Source organism: Micropterus dolomieu, linkage group LG01 (genome assembly GCF_021292245.1).
Source record: "Micropterus dolomieu isolate WLL.071019.BEF.003 ecotype Adirondacks linkage group LG01, ASM2129224v1, whole genome shotgun sequence".
Taxonomy (NCBI): Eukaryota; Metazoa; Chordata; class Actinopteri; order Centrarchiformes; family Centrarchidae; genus Micropterus; species Micropterus dolomieu.
Window position 1 is genome coordinate 29,489,213 of NC_060150.1, and position 17,805 is coordinate 29,507,017.

The 17,805-nt window shown below is 38.9% G+C and overlaps 1 protein-coding gene and 4 non-coding genes across 5 annotated transcripts; all 5 read right to left on the reverse strand.

Moving 5' to 3' along the window:
- Positions 1–580: 580 nt before the first annotated feature.
- On the reverse strand, positions 581–11,327 carry LOC123979850 (cyclic nucleotide-gated cation channel beta-3-like). Its single transcript, XM_046063963.1, has 18 exons — positions 11,107–11,327; positions 10,320–10,503; positions 9,601–9,679; positions 6,916–7,076; positions 6,518–6,814; positions 6,227–6,435; positions 6,078–6,128; positions 5,600–5,686; positions 5,408–5,472; positions 4,485–4,607; positions 3,666–3,807; positions 3,299–3,458; positions 2,926–3,023; positions 2,349–2,432; positions 2,113–2,231; positions 1,565–1,717; positions 1,217–1,367; positions 581–960 (listed from the first exon to the last, which is right to left on the reverse strand). Exons 1-18 carry the CDS (start codon positions 11,197–11,199, stop codon positions 937–939), a joined length of 2,280 nt encoding a protein of 759 aa, XP_045919919.1. The 5' UTR covers positions 11,200–11,327; the 3' UTR covers positions 581–936.
- A 4,542-nt stretch (positions 11,328–15,869) lies between these two features.
- On the reverse strand, positions 15,870–15,942 carry trnaa-agc. Its single transcript has one exon. It is a non-coding gene; the product is annotated as a tRNA-Ala (tRNA).
- A 324-nt stretch (positions 15,943–16,266) lies between these two features.
- On the reverse strand, positions 16,267–16,355 carry trnay-gua. The gene is given in 2 exon segments: positions 16,267–16,302; positions 16,319–16,355. It is a non-coding gene; the product is annotated as a tRNA-Tyr (tRNA).
- Positions 16,356–16,622: 267 nt separating this feature from the next.
- Positions 16,623–16,711, reverse strand: trnay-gua. Its single transcript is given in 2 exon segments — positions 16,623–16,658; positions 16,675–16,711. It is a non-coding gene; the product is annotated as a tRNA-Tyr (tRNA).
- Positions 16,712–17,037: 326 nt separating this feature from the next.
- trnay-gua lies at positions 17,038–17,126 on the reverse strand. Its single transcript is given in 2 exon segments — positions 17,038–17,073; positions 17,090–17,126. It is a non-coding gene; the product is annotated as a tRNA-Tyr (tRNA).
- Positions 17,127–17,805: the final 679 nt, after the last annotated feature.

Below are 17,805 nucleotides of genomic sequence, written 5' to 3' on the forward strand. Positions count from 1 at the left end.
TATGAGGCCTTGAGAGTGTGACGCCATCATAAATCTGTCTTTTGAGAATGAAACACTCGCCTTATGTAGACAAAGTTTGTAGTCTGCTTTATCACAGAGATGGTGGACAGCTTAGACCCATGTCAGTTAGAGTGGATTCTAACAGAGACAAGTTTTCACAGTGGGGAAAAAATGTCAGTGTCCACAAAAACATCTCAAAAAGCAGAAAACTATTTCTCTGATGTCATTTCACAGGCTGAGTAAGTTTCCAACACTGAAGTCCTCTAATTTTAATCCAGCAGTGCCTTAAGTTTAAGCAACATTAGTGAGTAATTATTTCGCCTTCGCAGTACTGTAAAGAGCGAGGAAGTCATTCCTTTCATGTTTTCCGCTGATCATCAGTCAGCTGTGCCAGGACTGTCGTCTTCCTTTAATTTTCCATTAGTTTAAATTCTAAACAGTAGGAGGTGCATTTTACCCATTTAGCCATTGGCGCTAGTGCCACTCATACTACTAACTCTGCAAAACAAATTACAAAGTGAAAAGTAAAGAGCTTGTCTACAAGTAATAAAGCCAAGGACACATTCTGTAGTAAACAACTTAACTTTATATGACAAATGATGCACAATTTAAAGATCTTAAGATTTGGCTACTGGCACTGATTAGGTTGAATTGAAGTCTCTATTAGGAATCTACAGACATTTCCAAGGTAGGGAAAGGGCTAGAATATATACTCTGTTTACAGTCTGGTTTTGCATAATCTCACAGGTTTCAGTTGATGTCTGTGCTCAAGAGCGTGGGAATCATATGTGAAATGGTTGCAACAACTCCATTTCACACCTCTGCTTGTAAAATCTGTCTTCTTGTGAGCCTTTCAGTAGCCAGTGAAAAGTGGAATATTCACAATGATACAGATATATGAAGCAGCCAAGCTCAGAACCGTCACACATGCCTCTCTCATTTCTGCTCCGCTGGAGCATTCTGTGGATAGAAGACAAAAAAAAAAAAGACACGTGAACGTTACTGCTTGCTCACCCATGATGTAAAGCCATCACTGTGTCTTTAGTTAAAAGCTGCTGTTCTCTCACCACAAAGTTATTAATTCTTGTGAACATTTACAATAATAGGTGTCCAGTGTTTACATTTTCTGTAAGAGTGCAAGGCTATTTGCCAACAACCAAATCAAACAACCCCGGTTTTCTCTGTGAAGCACGGTGCATGCCTGCTAAGACTTTACCTTGAGTTTGTCCATGAAGCCTCCTTTTCTGAAATTGCCAAAGGCTTTGAGAAACTTGGGCGTTGGTGGTTTTTCTCCAAACAGAGTCGCACCCTTCTGCTTATCATCAGTGGCTTTAGCAGGTGCAGGACCTTTGGCTTTGGTCAGTTTCCTTCACAACCACACACACACGCACACACACACACACAAAATCCTTAATGAGCTGCATTGTAAAATTGAATTTTATGTAGTAGCACAAGAATTTGAATGAGGTTGGTTGTTTTTTTTGTTTTTTTTACGTCTTGACTGAAACAGCCAAAGTCAAAAAAAAAAAGGTTTACATACCAAACAGTTTTCTTAATGACTCACCTTCCCTTCCTGGCCAGGACTTTCTGAGACTCTGGGTAGTGGACGAGGATATCAAACAAGTCCTTCTTCTCCAGGACAGAAAGGTTAGCAAAGCCATGTGCTTTCACATTAGCTGTGCGCCTGTTACCTCCATCTTTGGCAGACTGTAGTAAACTGATGGGAAAGGGATGCAAAAATAAAAACGTGTCCATAGTGTCTATTTTGAATAACATTGGTGTCTCAATGGGAAGATTATATGTGGGAAATGCAGGCACTCTATAATGTAATCCTAGATCCGTGCAATATACGCTACTTTTGTGTTATTTAATTTTGTAAATGTAAAAGTGAGGTGGTGAATTTCTGTGTAATTTAACTTTTAAGTTAAGAAAACTTCACCAGATTTAACTGAAGCAAACATTTTCTCAGTATCTATATGGCACATATTATCATGACATGATAATTGTCATCTGATACAGGAGGACAAAATGAAGGATAAATATATGATTTGTTTAGCGGTGTTCTTTTATACTCTAGTGAACACAGATCACTAAACACTCCTGCAGAAAAACCTGATTTCTCCAAACACGCAGCCGGCCTTCAGCGTTACAAACACAATGCTGTTGTCAGGTCCTCCCACCACCTGCACTGCTCCACTTTTGATGATGTACATCTCTTTACCGATGTCGCCCTGCAGGAGGAGGGAGAGGGCGGGACGCAGAGGTCACACTGATAATGAAACTTCTTGATGATCGCCAAATCCTTTATACACATACACACACACACACACACGCACTCTCACACTCACTTTCTTCACAACAAAGTCTCCAGGTAGATAGATGATGGACTTGAGCCTCAGCAACATGTCCACCAACATCTGCTGGTCGCAGCCCTGTGGAGAGGCAGTCGCAGGTTGACAGGTCAGTTAGTGATGTATTCAGATGGAAGTGTATGATTTCAGATGTTTATTAAATTTTTCTAAAATGCAATTGAATCATCTCACGTTATGGGAGGATTTGATTGTCTCAGCTATTGAGTTGAATTACAAAAACTACAATGAATATGACAAACATAAAACTGACTACAATTTCAGGCACGTGGGTGGGCATATCCATCTCTTTTTAACATCCTCTTTGAATTTCGAAATGTTTGACTCAATTTAACAACCCTGCAAACAGGTGTTGCTCTATTTCTGTGCAGACACGTGACCCAACATACTTCAGTTCACAATATATATTGAATTCAAACAAAAAATAAAATAAAATCAATTGTCACCTTTATCCCTGTGTCTTAATAAACGTGTAATCTTATGTGGGGATGGTGGTAACCTTTATTACAGCTTATTGTTTTGGTGTTTGTTTCAAACACCCTGAATGCTGAGTCACCTGAAACAGTGCAATCTTCTGGAAGGTGGCCAGGTTGATGTCCACAGCGATGGCAGTTTTCATCACCAAAGGCATCTTGTCAAGCAGCTCAGACTCATCTGGAGAAGACGTGGACATGTCATACGCATTTTCTCTGAACAGTTGCTTGGTTTTTCAACATTATTGGAACGGAAATAATTATTTTGTGATCATTACAAAGCAAAGCTTGTCCAGATAACAAGAGCTGTGATCCAGACACGAGTTTAAGTAGAAACATCCTCTCCAGCTTTCTGCTTTAATGTAAACCCGCCTTATGTACTAGCTAATCCTCAAATGGTTTTATCAGTTTGATTTTTTTGTATATCGTTTTAGTGTCTTATCTTCAGTGACTCACCCAGCATGCCCTGAGCTGCCCAGGTGTAGTTGTACCAGGTGCGGACTCTGTTCTGGACTTGCTTGGGGATCATATAGGTGTTCATGTAGGCGACGCAGCCGTCCATCGACGCCCGAAAATATGTCTGGCCTGCTGTTGCTGCTCCTATTACATCTCTCATCTGAAAGAAAGAAAGATGGACAAGGGGGAGTGTTAAACTCACATATGTTACATTGTGATGAAAAGCTTTTGCTAAGGAGTTCAATATATATAGATAAACACCAGAAATTTGAAAACTTAATGTGAATATAGAGTGTAGTGAATAAGACCATCAGACAGGTGATAGAAATGAATGAAACTTAGGTTTTTGAACTATCCTCCTACCTACCTGTCCAATCAAGCTGGAGAACACAAAGACGCCAATGAAAAAGTTCAGCATCTGAAAGGCGATCTCAAAGGTCGAGGTGGGCTCTGGAAGACCGCCGATGTTGATCAGACTGCGGACTGCAAAGTAATAACACCGCAGGTAGCTGTGGAAGGATGGGACATTTTCAAATTTTGGTTTCATAAACATGACACTATGACTTTATGTTGTGTTGTGCTCTGTTCAACAACACAGTGCATTCAGAGAAATACACAGAACCGCTAACTGAGGTGGACAAAGGACCAGACATAACATCCTTTTACACTTTTGCTGTATTGTGTTCACTGTTTTCTATTTTGAGATAGACAGGGAAAGGCTTCATCTCTTGATCAAATCTGATACAAGTCTCCTACTTAAACAGTACTGGATCAGATTAGGTTCTTGCTGGGGTGTTGCTAAATGGTTGGTGTTGTCTTGCTGGATACTTTCTCTGCATTTAGGCAGGTTTCTAGGGTGTTGCTAGGTGGTTGCAGTTGTGTTCTGGGTGTTTGGCAGGGCATGACTAGATGGTAGCTTGCTCAGCATGGTTGTTAATGCGTTTCCAGGTAGAATTGTATATAAAACATAAAATAAAAAAATAAACAACATAAAAAGCACAGTGCACTATATAGTAAGTAGTGATTTACAATAGAGAAACAGCGCATGACATTTTTAGCACCTTGGACAGAGACACAAAAGCGATTGGCGTTTAGTGTTTCAGCACCACGAGAGCTCAACAACTACGCTAACATCTATAATCACAAACATCACAAACAACAATGTGACAAAGTATGAAGTACATACGCTGAGCCTTTTCCACTATATACCCATGTAGTTGATCCAATGCCCTGGTATACTGAGGCAACATAATAGAAACAGGCGTTGAGATGGAGGACGTAAAGCAGGTAACCTGTGGTGCGAGCCACTCTGCATTCAAAAGAGAGACAGCATTAGATGTACGGAATTGATGTGTGAGCGGAATAAGGGTCATTTTAGTTTCAAATGTTGTCCAGGAGGAAAACTAAAACTGAGTACCAGCAGATGAATATGAGATAATTCAGCACAATGTAAACGTGTAAACATAAGAAAATCTAAGATATTGTAATATGTATGCATTTGTTTACATTCTACATAATATTTATGTAATATATATTTTTTCCAGATACAAAAATCTAGGTAATTAATGTTATAACAGGTCTGTAGAAGGAACATTTATCAAAAAATGTTGGAGTGGAGTGCCCCCTCCAAAGTATTGGAATGGTAGACATTTGGGTTTAAGATCAAAAGATGAGTATGAGACAAGAGTTCAGAATTTTAGCTTTTACTTCCTGGTATTCTAGATGTGTTAAACCACTTAGGACATATCACCCTTTGTCTGAACTTATCCATTTTTTAAGTAAGCAAAACAAAAAACAAAAAAAATAAATACTGAACTCTTGTCTCATACTCATCTGTGGATCTTAAACCCAAATGTCTTCAGTGAACAACAAAAACAAAGGAATTTGCCTTACCGTTCCAATACTTTTGGAGGGGACTGTATATAAATAACAAGATAAACATATTAATGTCTTGCAACCAAAAAGTAAATGGTTCAGAAACTAAATTATTAACAGGCATCTATTTTAGCTCACAATTCATCTGTAGGCTTACGTTTACACACAGTGTGCTGACAATTGGGCAAAACTCCAGTATTCTTTTACTCCTGTCACTGTTCCAGGACCATTTACCTCCAGATGTAGGCCTTGGCCATGATGCTCTCGAGTCGATCACTGAACTCAAAGAAAGACTCTATCTACAACACACAGGAAAACCGTCAGCTATTGAAGAACTGAACATAGAAAACTTTATAATACAAAATATATATTTCTCAGTTTTCCTTCATTTACATCATCAGTAAAGATTATCAGCCGGCTGCCTACCCTGAAAAAGCGGTTGAATCGGTAAATGGAGGAGAATCCAAAGCGCAGGCCGAGAAGGTCAAAGGGGATTATGCTAATTACATCCAACTAAAAAGAGACAAATAAAAAACTTACATTACTTCTGTATTTCTGAGGTTACAGTGAGTGGTAGATTTTATTAAAATATGTGATTTAATTCCCATAACTCAAAAGATTTACTTTGTTGGGAAAGTCCTTATTATTATATTAAATTTGACAAGTGCCCCAAAAAAACACTGCAATGTGTTGGATTATATCATTTCATTTTATCATATATTTACTTATGTAGTAACCAGTCAGGTAAATGTAGTGAAGTAAAAAGTAAAAAATGAACCTCCAAAATGTAGAATAGAAGTATAAAGAGCCATACAAAAGAAATGCTTAAATGAAGTACAAGCTAATCAGTACTACAGAGCTTGAGTTAATAGTTAGTTTTCGCCACTGGACAGATAATTCTCACCTTAAATCGCACAGATTTCCGATAATGTGCCTTAGTCATAGCTCCGTCTTTCTGCAAGGGATAGAAGATTTATTCAGTGTTTAAAGCCACTAACAGCCAACTATCACAGATACATTACTAGTGATGCTTCATAATGCTTTGGGACTTACAATGATATCTCCGGCTTTGACAAACTGTAGTCGGGGCTGCCACACGATGATGTCAATAACAGTCACTAAGTCACTTAGAATGTCACAAACTATCCAGTAGGGGTTGACAAATTCATTGTGGTACGGGAAGGCCATCCGTGCTGTGCTAAACCAAATGTTGTAGTTGAATGCCACCGCTACCACGGCCAACCAGGAAATATACCGCCGATCTAGAGAGAGGAAGACGTGCAGATTATTACAGTTTATGTGTTCAGTTAATCACATCTGTCCTGTTCCCAGTGTGCACCTCACCTAAAGGATCTAGGGTGTTTCCCAGGATGGTATTCATCTTGAGCTCAATAGGACGGAAGGGGACGTCAAAGCAGGACCAATTGATCTCTGGAATATACTTCACTTTCTTCTGGACCTCCTCTAACATCTTCTCCTCCGCTGCTTTCCTCTCGGCCTCGATCCTTTTCTCCTCGTCCTTTTTCTTCTTCTCCTCTGCCTTTTTGGCAGCCTCTTCTGCCTTCTTTTTATCTGCTTCTTCTTTCGCTATCCGCTCCTCCTCCTTCTTCCTGATGTAGTCATCCTTCCTCAGAATGGGCGCTGAACAGGCAGAGAGAGTAACGGAGGGACGGTGAGTTAAAAAGCCCTTTCACCGTGTTTGTGTTCTGTCCACATGGGGGTTTGTACGTGTCCATACTTACTGACTGGCGGGGTGATTTCTGGTGAAGTGGCGTAAGGGTCTATGGCTTTCTCTCTGAGCGTCTCTGTCCGCTCTCTTAACTTCTTGACCAAACTTCTTATTGTGTCATCTGTGTAGCGGAAGTAGACAACAGGTGGAGGAGAGGGTGGAGGGGCTTCTTCACTGTAAAGCAAAATAGCAAAGTTGAATAACAGAATAATAATGATATAACTGCTCTGTTGAGCCATATATTCCCATAGCCCTCAGTAGTAATGACTTCATGAGCTTCTTTAATGATTAAAAAAAACAACCCCATTCCAACTAGGCTGCTTAAAGAAGTCTTAACCTTGTCAGCACTACTTTACCAGATACCATCAATCTGGCATTTTTAACAGTCCTTTAAAGTAGCTATAATTAAACCTTCTCTTGGATCAGGACATGTCCTTTAACTCTCACATTAAACAAACTTCAAGACCACCTTTTTTTGATCTAGTTAATATTGCTAAAATCACGCACATCCTGCATCTAGATGATTGCGGAAAACTAGCCTCTATTACTGCAATTCTTTATTATCAACCTGCCCGAACAAGTCCCTTAAGACTCATTAGATGACCCAAAATGTTGAGGCACGAATACTGACTGGAATCGAGATAATTTTTTTTTTTTTTTCATATTTTTGCTTATCCTCACTTCTCTGCACTTCCTCCATGTAAAATCCTTCTGCTCACCTACAAAGCCCTTAAGGGTCAGACACCGTCATAGCTTAAAGAGCTCATAATGCTACAGGGTTATTATGCGAGGTTACTAGTGGTTCCTCGTGTGGAACCAAGTCCAGTTTGTATTCTGGAGGCAGACACCATCTCCACAATGCTTTTATTGAAATAAACTGAAAACCATAGAAAACTAACACTAAATCAGAGAGGAAGGAAGTGTGGGGGCATTAATGGAAACTTATAAATAGTGGTGAGCAGTAAGAGGAAGATTCTTATTAAGGGGATGTTATTATAGTCACTGTTAATCTGAGAAAGAATAAAAAGCAGACAGACACGCAACCACTTTTATCTGAACCTCAAAGAGAAAATAGGACTTTGTCATTTTAATGACACAATAGACATCCATGCATCTCTCTAACTAAAAAAACTACAGTCATAATATACTGTATAAATAATCTGAAAGGAACAAAGTTAAATTCTTTGAAACCAAATTCAAACTTGCATATGAACGCCATCTCTGATTGTTCTCAGTCACAAATGCCGCTAAGCTCCTAATCTTCTTTCCTACTTCAAGTCACAGTGGGATCATGGCCGCTGTCTCTGCAGCTAACACACTGACCAGATACTGCACTTCTTGTACGGAAAGCCAAAAACAATGGAGCTGGAACTATGCAGACAGAGTAAACTGTCCATCTGTACAATCAGTTAAAAATGTTTAATGTACGATGTTTGGAGAGTAAACTTAACAAGCTTAGCTTCAGATGGCAGATATTAGCAACAGCTGTGTCAAGTTTTTTGTAATTCTTGAAATGCTGAATGCTGCAAAGTCAAACAAAGCACAGTAAACTGAAACAGCTGTTATAGTTTACTGTGCTGTGTGAAGCTGATCCAGGATTCCTGGAGACTAGAAGCACGAGGATTTCCTGAAATGAACAGAGTTCAAGCTCCAGGGTCAAGGTATTCTAAGTCAAGTTTATTTGTGTCGGTACTAATCACTTTTAGTCTCAACTAGCCTCATATTTTTACCACAATAAACAAAAATTTAAAAACAAACTTTTCAATGTTCCAACAAAAATATCTTCTTATTGTCACAAACAGAGCTACAAGTAAATTTAATCCACTCCGCTCTTCTGCCATAGGCAACACATTAGACCTAAAAGATCTTCAGACATACTATTTCATTTGTCATAATGGCTATTGCAGTGTAATTACAGTAACTTCTGCACGAATATTAGTGCAGGTAAAAGTTTCATTCACCCGGTTGTCCCCTAATTGTCAATGATCAGCACAAGATTTTGATCAATAATCTACAACATACCAACATCTCTGAACATCTTCTTCTTGCCCATTCCTTATAACACCTGCTCACGCAGACACAAAAACCTTGTGCCACAGATCTGGAACTTGGATGCACAGATGCTCTTTTGCGACTATAAATGAGTAGGGCAGCTAATTAAAGCCAACAGAAACATTCAGTGAAAAGGTCACACTAAGATGAAAATACTGCTTCGACTTTTTTTTTTTTAAATGTGGGATTGTGACTAAAAAGCAAAGGTTTTCTAAAATTGGATTCAGTCACCATAAAAAAAAATCTTAAACTGTATTTGATGCACTGTACATTATATCTACTCTTTATCCACTTAACTATCCCATTGGAATTCATGTCTTTCCATCTGCTTGTCCTCAGTGATCTCAACAGTTGACAATCTGCCATCCTGCCTCCACTCAGTCAACAGTCAATCCTTGAGCGAACAGGTCCCTTCTAAACATGAACCTGAACAGTTGCACCAAAATGACTCTGACAACTAAAATATGAATCTAATTCCTGTAATGCAAAACCTTAAATAACTTGAATAAGCTTGAAATGTTAGTACTGATATATCCATCCATCATATAGATACTCTTAGTCTCTGCAGGGTCGCAGGGGACTGGAGCTTATCCCAATTCGCACTGGTTGAGATGTTGGGGACACACAATATATGATGCATTCTTACCCATCAGCCCCCACTGGATTGGCAGCAGCAGGAGCAGCAGGAGCAGCTGTGGCTGGAGCAGCAGCAGCAGCAGGAGCAGCTGGGACAGGAAGGGGAAAAAAACAGACCCTCCTTTGATTGAAAAATAAAATGACTTAAAAATATGTGAGAAATATTTTGGCTCCAGAATCTGCATGAGTGATGTTCTCTACTAGGCAAATTCATACTAAAGTGTAAAATTCCAAGAACAGAAAACTGCACTTTAGCCTGTTTGTGATTTCTAATAGAAGTCCACGAGGAAATTGCTTCTTGGCAGGGAAATTAAAATCAAAGCAACCTACAGTAGAATGCACTACAGTACCTTCTTAAATGTATGAACTGTACAGTTGTACAGGTGTACTCCATGCACTTATGTCTAAGTTATTGTACTTGGCAAAGACAGTGACAGTGATGTGAATGGTACGTGGTTCTTTTTCCCGAAATCAATTAATCAACCGCAAAGATCTGCATGGCCGATGCTATATTCAAAATATTTCCAGCCTATATTCCCCAGACTGCACTCACTGGTCTGAACTTGGTTTAGGTCATTGTCCCGTCCTCTGATATCATAACTCCTTTTATCTCTAGTCAGGGAGACAAGGAGACAGGTGAAATAGTATGTGATGTAAGAATATGAAACAACAGTGCATGCAGAAATGCAAGCCAATATGGAGTTTATACCAAATAAACAGGTTCCTCACCTGGTTTTGGCTCTTCTTTCTTGGGCTCTTCTTCTTTCTTAACTTCTTTCTTTTCCTCTTCTTTTTTGTCCTCCTCTTTTTTTTCCTCCTCTTTCTTTGGTTCCTCTTTCTTTTCCTCCTCTTTCTTTGGTTCCTCTTTCTTTTGCTCCTCTTTTTCATCCTTCTTTTCAGGGGGCTTTTCTTCCTGTAAATACACAATACCAGTAAAAGTGTGCAGACAGGAGTGAACAAACAATGTCTTGAGACAAATCGGTTGTAAAACTCATCTATTTTGGTGCATCAAGCACACTGTGATTCCAAAAATGTCAAAGTGCTAAATGCTATCGCAATAAATCCAGGTCCAGGCTTCAGTTTTGATGTCTGCTGATGATTAAGGCATGCACCCAAACTACCCTTGTAGTTCATCCTCAGCAGTGTCCCGCCTCAGTTTTGGGACTAATATCGCAGGCCCAGCAGTGAAACAGCAACAGTAAATCTTGCCGAAACTGCCATGGCTGCTCTTCATCAGTGCCAAACTGCTTCAGAGGCTTTCACTGATCCGCCTGCTATTGTTTAACTTAAAAGCAACTCCCATGCGCTCAGTGAGACAAGCACACGTCAAGTACAGAATGCGAGTCAATTAACGCTTGGTTTAAATTGTGCAAATGTGAAGACTGTTGGAAAGCTGTTTAAGGATCAGCAAATAGAAATTACCGTAACAATTTAATAAAAATAAAAACAACATTTTTGAAAGTGTGCCTTTCTGGTCCAGGTCTTTTAGATTTAAGATATCAGAAAGAGGCCTTACCTTAGCTGGTGGAGCTGGGGTAGAAGGCGGGGTAGGAGCTTGGGCAGGGGGAGGCTCGGGAGCCCTCATCAACATTTTCAACCTGCTGAACATGGCGGGGCTTGGTGTGGGCTACAGCGAACAGGCCTGCCCATCCACTTTTTCTCCTGAAGACCCTTTCCTGCGTAGACCTCGGAATCCCGGGATCCTCCGCAGTCCTCGTCTCACATCCAAACAACAGACTGAGGCAAATAAATTTCTTAGACTCATTAATTCCCTGTGGGCACTCCCCTTTTTCCTGGAATAAACACCAGATCAGCTCTTACAGCCGCTAATCACTGTCGCGCAACCAACTGTCCTCCTGCAGAGCTGACTCCAGTCAAGACCCAGCACCACAGAGTGGGCCTAATTACTTCATCATTTCTTGGTAAATAAGCCTCCTAATAATTAATACAAGTGTGTCTTTCTATAATCAAATTAAAAGATGAATCACTGCCAGGTAAAGTCAGTTGGGTGATGGGATATATTTTCATAATTACAAACTAGTTTCTAATTCTGCAATTCATTTTATTGAAATAACTGAAAACAACTCTCAGTTTTGCCTCTACATTTCACACAGAACTAAGTGCATGTTTCAACATATTTTATCATGGGGTGACATGATTTACGTGGTAGTAACTCGTGGCTGTGAGGGATGACAGTAGCTGGTGTAAAATAAGACTGCTGGGGTTATTTCAGTTGGCTGCCTCACAATGTCCCTGCCCAGGCTAACGGGATTAGCTCTTATATCTCTCTCTCTCTGATCAAACACAAAGCTGACAGACAGATACACAACAAACAAACAAACAGAACAGGATGTCAATATGAACTGTTGTTAAATCATGGAATTATTTATTCATAAATTGGCAGGAGATCAAATCAATCAAATATTATAATGTGAGAATTATTGTAACCAGTTGTTATGATAGATAATCTCTGTCATGCTTTTACAACTACGGTGCAATGTCAAACTAAATAAAAATTGAGCCAATAAAAGCAGACAAACAAAAAAAATGAATAGACAGATATGTTCAGTATAGAAGTATACTACACTTAACAAAATTATAAACACAGCACTTTTGTTTTTGCCCCATTCATCATGAGCTGAACTCAAAGATCTAAGACTTTCTCTATGTACACAAAAGGCCGATTTCTCTCAAATATTGTTCATAAATCTGTCAAAATCTGTAATAGGCTACGTTCAGACTGCAGGCCTTAATGTTCCCCAGATCCGATTTTTTTTGTTTGACAGTTCACATTAAAGTTTAAATGTGGCCCATATCAGACTCCAGTGTTAACTCAGCTCGCTGACGATACAACTCTGTTTTTACAAAATAAGGAACAAATACCAGTAGCTGTAAAAGTAATAGAGCGGTTTTCACTAGCATCGGGTCTATATCTGAATCTGAGTAAATGTGAATTGATGAGCATTCATAACTGCTCTGAATCCTCACTATATAATATACCAGTCAAAAATGACATTAGATATCTAGGTATTTGGATTTCCAAATCATCAGATACAATTGAAAAAAAGAATATCCAAGATAATATTGATAAATGTGGAAAAACATTAAACAGTTGGCTACAAAGAGATTTAACATTATTTGGAAGAACGATGTTGACTAAGATTGAATATATTTCCAGACTGATATATCCATCCTACTCTCTTGCTATTTCCCCAAAGTTAATTAAAGAAATTAATAGAATCAATTTTAATTTTATTTGGAAAAATAAACATCACTACATTAGAAAAGGAGATCTGTTGAAAAATTATGAGGAAGGTGGCATAAAGGCAATCGACTTTGAAATTATGAATGGAATATTGAAAGTTAAATGGCTCCAATCTTTTTTGAGGAACGGTGAAGAGATATGGTTCTCCTTACCGGCATATATCTTTGATAAAGTGGGAGGTATTACATTTTTAATAACATGTGACTTTGAAATATCTAAATTGCCTATAAAACTTTCAACTTTTCATCAACAGGTTTTGTTACAGTGGAAACTGATGTTCAAACATAACTTCAGTCCCCACAATGTTCCATTATGGAACAACAGAGTTATATTGTGTAGAAGGAAATCTATGTTTCTGAAAGACTGGTGGAAAAAGCAAATATGGTCAATTGTTCATATATTGGATGAAAATGGTAATATTCTTGAACTGGAGGAATTTAATTCTAAATATAATATTAACTGCTCAATTGTGGATTACAACAAAGTAACACAGAACATTCCAAAGGTCCTTATTCAAGCAATAAAGAATAATATTATGAACATTGCATCACCAAGAATACACAAAATTAAAATCGATTATGTGGACCTGGTAGATAAAAAATGTAATAATAAATTCCTTAAGCAAACTCTTGTTAACTGTTTGTACCCGGGTAGAACAAGGAGTACTCTCTTCTTTCTTGGTTATAACAAATATGAAATATCTTCAATTAGAACAAAATTCCTAAGATATCCAATTCCTCCTAAATTTAAGGAAGTACATTTTAAAACAATAAATAATATATATCCCTCTAATGAGTTTGTAAAGAAAAGATTCAAGTTTGAGGTAGACAATTGTCATATCTGCAACATTTATGTTGAAACAACTGAACACCTGTTTTATGAATGTCAAATGGCTCAGAATTTATGGAAATCTCTTCACAGCATGTTGTCCTCCAGATCTATAAACACTGATTTCTTCTCATATCAAAATATTCAGATGGGTGTAATTCTACAAAATAAAAATGATGAATTTTTGGTCAATAATCTAATTATAGCTACAAAATATTATATACATAAATGTCAATTTGCCAAGTCCTCCCCCACATGGTCTGCATTTAAAAATGAACTTTTGCTGTTTCAAAACTGTCTTAAAAAGGTCGAGAATGCCCAGGCTAAAAAACTGTATAATCGTTTAATATCACTTCAGATGAGCTGAGTCCCTCTGTTTGGTTTGTTTATGTTATTATTTTGTTTTAGTTTATTTTTATTGTTTTGAGCTCTTTCAGTCTAAGTTGTTCTCCCTTGTCATGTGAACAGTATAGAAAATGTCTTTTCAGATGATTTGCAGGAGGTGTGACTCTTAGTTTATAATACAATAAAATATATTTTTTACATTTTGAGGATGTCATATTTTTCTTCTTTGTCAGACGTCCTTATTGTTTATTGTAATAAGAAAAAGTTAAAAAAAAAAAATAATGTTAGCTGTTGGTTTACTTTGTAGTGATGGGGCTATATGTAAGTTTTTCAATGAGATTACTTATTAATAAATCAATCATTGCTTTATTGTCAGTGGCCTTAAAACTCACTTAGAAATGAAGCACACGCCTGTTTTCTCCGTTGCTCGCATCAGCCACTATTCTGCTTTTAATATGAGGTCTCCGGGTCGGATTCAGCTCTGAATATATCGCTTTCCACATTACTTCACCAGTTAACGCGACCCATATTACTATCCTGTGTACCACTATTGATTTAGCCTGCAGAGAGGATGTAATGGCAAAAAGCAAATGTGGAGCGATTTGTTTACTAACGTTAGCCTGTAGTGATGCAGCCAGCTAACGCTACAGTAGCTCGGACCTGCAGCTGTTTGCTTAACTTTCAATTTAGATATAGAGTCAGATACAAAGCTTCTCCACCTCTCAGTCGCTGTAACTAATGTGACCCACATAACATAAAACACTGCAACAAAACGGTCACAACAACACAGAGGAAGAGCCATCCACTAACACTAGTTACAGTAAAGTTACTTACTGCGGTCTAACTGTTACAAAGTGTGACACAATCTCATTATAATATTCAGTCCAGCTCACTAACAGTTTCATTATCATCCAATACATGTAGCTGTGCTGACATTGCTGAGCCTGCGGAGACAGATTCACAGATAGTAAAGATGTTTAACGTTACTGAAAGGCGAGCTAACGATGTAGCACGTCGGCTAAATGCAGTAAATGTAACGTGATCATGTAACGAGCACAGATTAGTTCAACCTACAGTTGATAAAACTATTAACTTAACGTTGCAGTGGGAGTTTACCTGAGTTTCCAGCTCTGTCTGTTCTCCCTGTCAGATAACCGCTGTCACTCTGCCTTTTTTCGGGAGTATTATGCTGATATGCGGCTGGCTGTGCTGAATGAAACGTACGGCGCCGGAGTTGATCTGCCTCTGAGACAGAAATGGTGAATTAACAGAGCCTGAACATGTCTGGAGAAAAGCCACAGCCTGCATGCTGCACGTTTATTGTGGTATTTCACTATGAAACTGGTTGAGTTTCGGATTATGCTCGCTCATGAGTTCTTATCTGGATGCACAATCTTAGAATCGCACCGCTAGTGGCCGCTGAAAACTACATAAAGCCCCTTTTAAGCTCAAATGGTAGAGCGCTCGCTTAGCATGCGATCCTCGATCCGCATCCTCCATCCCGCTTGCTTGCTTTATTTCTTTCTGTCTCCTGAGAAAGGATGTCTCCCTCTCTGATGATGCTGGAGCTTCTGATTCAGCAATGAAAGAGGAAAGTTAAGGGAAATTTAACTTACAGCACTAAACGACAGATCTTTATTCATTCGACATTTTAGGTAAAGCTTAAACATTATATCTTCATCAATTACATAGGACATATTTCCACAAAAAGTCAAATAGACATGTAGGCTATAGAAAATATGTTAATCCATTTTGCATGTAGTGACTTATGCAATAAACTATTGAACAGAGAAGCAGCTTAACACATTGTGATCAACACAGAAAGAAAAAAAATAAAGTATTGGAGGATGCGGGCATCGATCCCGCTACCTCTCGCATGCTAAGCGAGCGCTCTACCATTTGAGCTAATCCCCCATGATGCACTGCAAGTCATTCACGTGAAGTTATGTGTCTTACCAGGACACAGTAAAGGTATTGTTATTGTTAAGGTGTGTGTTATGGTTAACCGTAGTAAAGCCAAAATGTGAGTATCTGTAATGTAACGTTAGCACTATAACTATATAACTTAAGGTATTTTTAAATTAAAAATAAATAAGGTAAACTCTAAACTAACGTTAACAGCAAACCCGCGTGACGATAGCGTAGTAGCTCGGCTAAGATTGCCTAAGATACGACTGCAGTAAGTGTGCTTTTTTTTATTGACGTTTTATTCCTCTTTTGAAGATAGAAAATTTTGCCTCCTTCGAGCCGGATTTGAACCAGCGACCTAAGGATGTCTTGTGTTTTTCCTCTACAGTCCTCCGCTCTACCAACTGAGCTATCGAAGGGGTTGGTGTGTCTTCAGCCTCTGCAACCAGTCTGATTGTTTTTGTACTTTAACTATAGACACACACTTAACTTATTTAGTAAAGGTATATTTAGATAGGGTCTGACATTTTCATTTAGGAGCAAACAGCTTTTTCTCCGGTCACTTGGCACAGCTCACAGTACACACGGGTGTCGATAGCTTGCTAGCACGGCTGAGCTACCTCCGCAACAACTACCGTTAGGAATTTTAGACTACGTTTTATCCCGTTAAAGAGAAAAATATTACCTCCTTCGAGCCGGATTTGAACCAGCGACCTAAGGATGTCTGGTGTTTTTCCTCTACAGTCCTCCGCTCTACCAACTGAGCTATCGAAGGGGCTGGTGAGCCACCGTATTCTGTAACGAGTCTGATTAAGAACTTGAGTTAAAGGTTTTGTCGTATCTTCTCACACACACTTAACGCTTTTTTGGGTATATGTTACCAAACGAGGTGTATTTAGGTAGGCGTGCATATATTAATTCACAATTCTTTTCTCTTTCTTTAAAATAAAAGCCTAAAACTACAGTTGTTTCTCTGCTAACTTTGCACAATGAAGCTAAATGTAACCAAGTGTAACTGCAGCTTGTTAGCGGCAGCGATAGCCCCTCAGGTCATAGGCATTTTGGTGCCGTATTATCCTGTCAAAGATAGAAAAAGTAACCTCCTTCGAGCCGGATTTGAACCAGCGACCTAAGGATGTCTTGTGTCTTTCCTCTACAGTCCTCCGCTCTACCAACTGAGCTATCGAAGGTGCTGGTTATACAGGAGAAAAAGTTCTGACTATAATCGAACCTTGATCCCTTCTGATGATGCAATTGATGCATTAAACTTTCAGCTAATCTCAGCTAGTGCAACAGTGGGTTTATAGTGCTGTGGGGCAACCTGCAGATTGTATCCACAACCTAAAAATGTACCATACTTCCACCTCATTCAGCTTGGTGCACCCTATCGCACTGCATCATTGCAACTACACTGCATGGCCAGATTAACGTGTGTTTGGGGGTCATGCTGCAGGGATTTTATGTTTTTGACCACCCAGACCCGTAATCCTCCAGCTACCCTCTAAGTTCCCAAGTGTACAGACCACACACACTAGGCTACACACCCATTTACCCCCAAATCAACGGCTTTGATGAAATAATACAACCAATCCCCAGGTTTATTTTTATGTGTTTTGTCGTTTAACTGTATATAAACAAACCATAAAGGCCTTGAAATCTAGATTTGTGTCCCCTCTGCAAGACAGGGCCATGGACAGTAGCTGCCCTGGTTTATAGTGTACTTTGGTGGTGGCCATTCAGTCAAAACCAATTGGGGACGCTGCATTTCCTAGTTGGTGGTCCAGCTTTGTATTTGTACTCGAAGTAAAACAACATACGTTTGTCTTATATTCACAAGCTTTTTCGTAATCCTGGTAGAAAGCTATAATA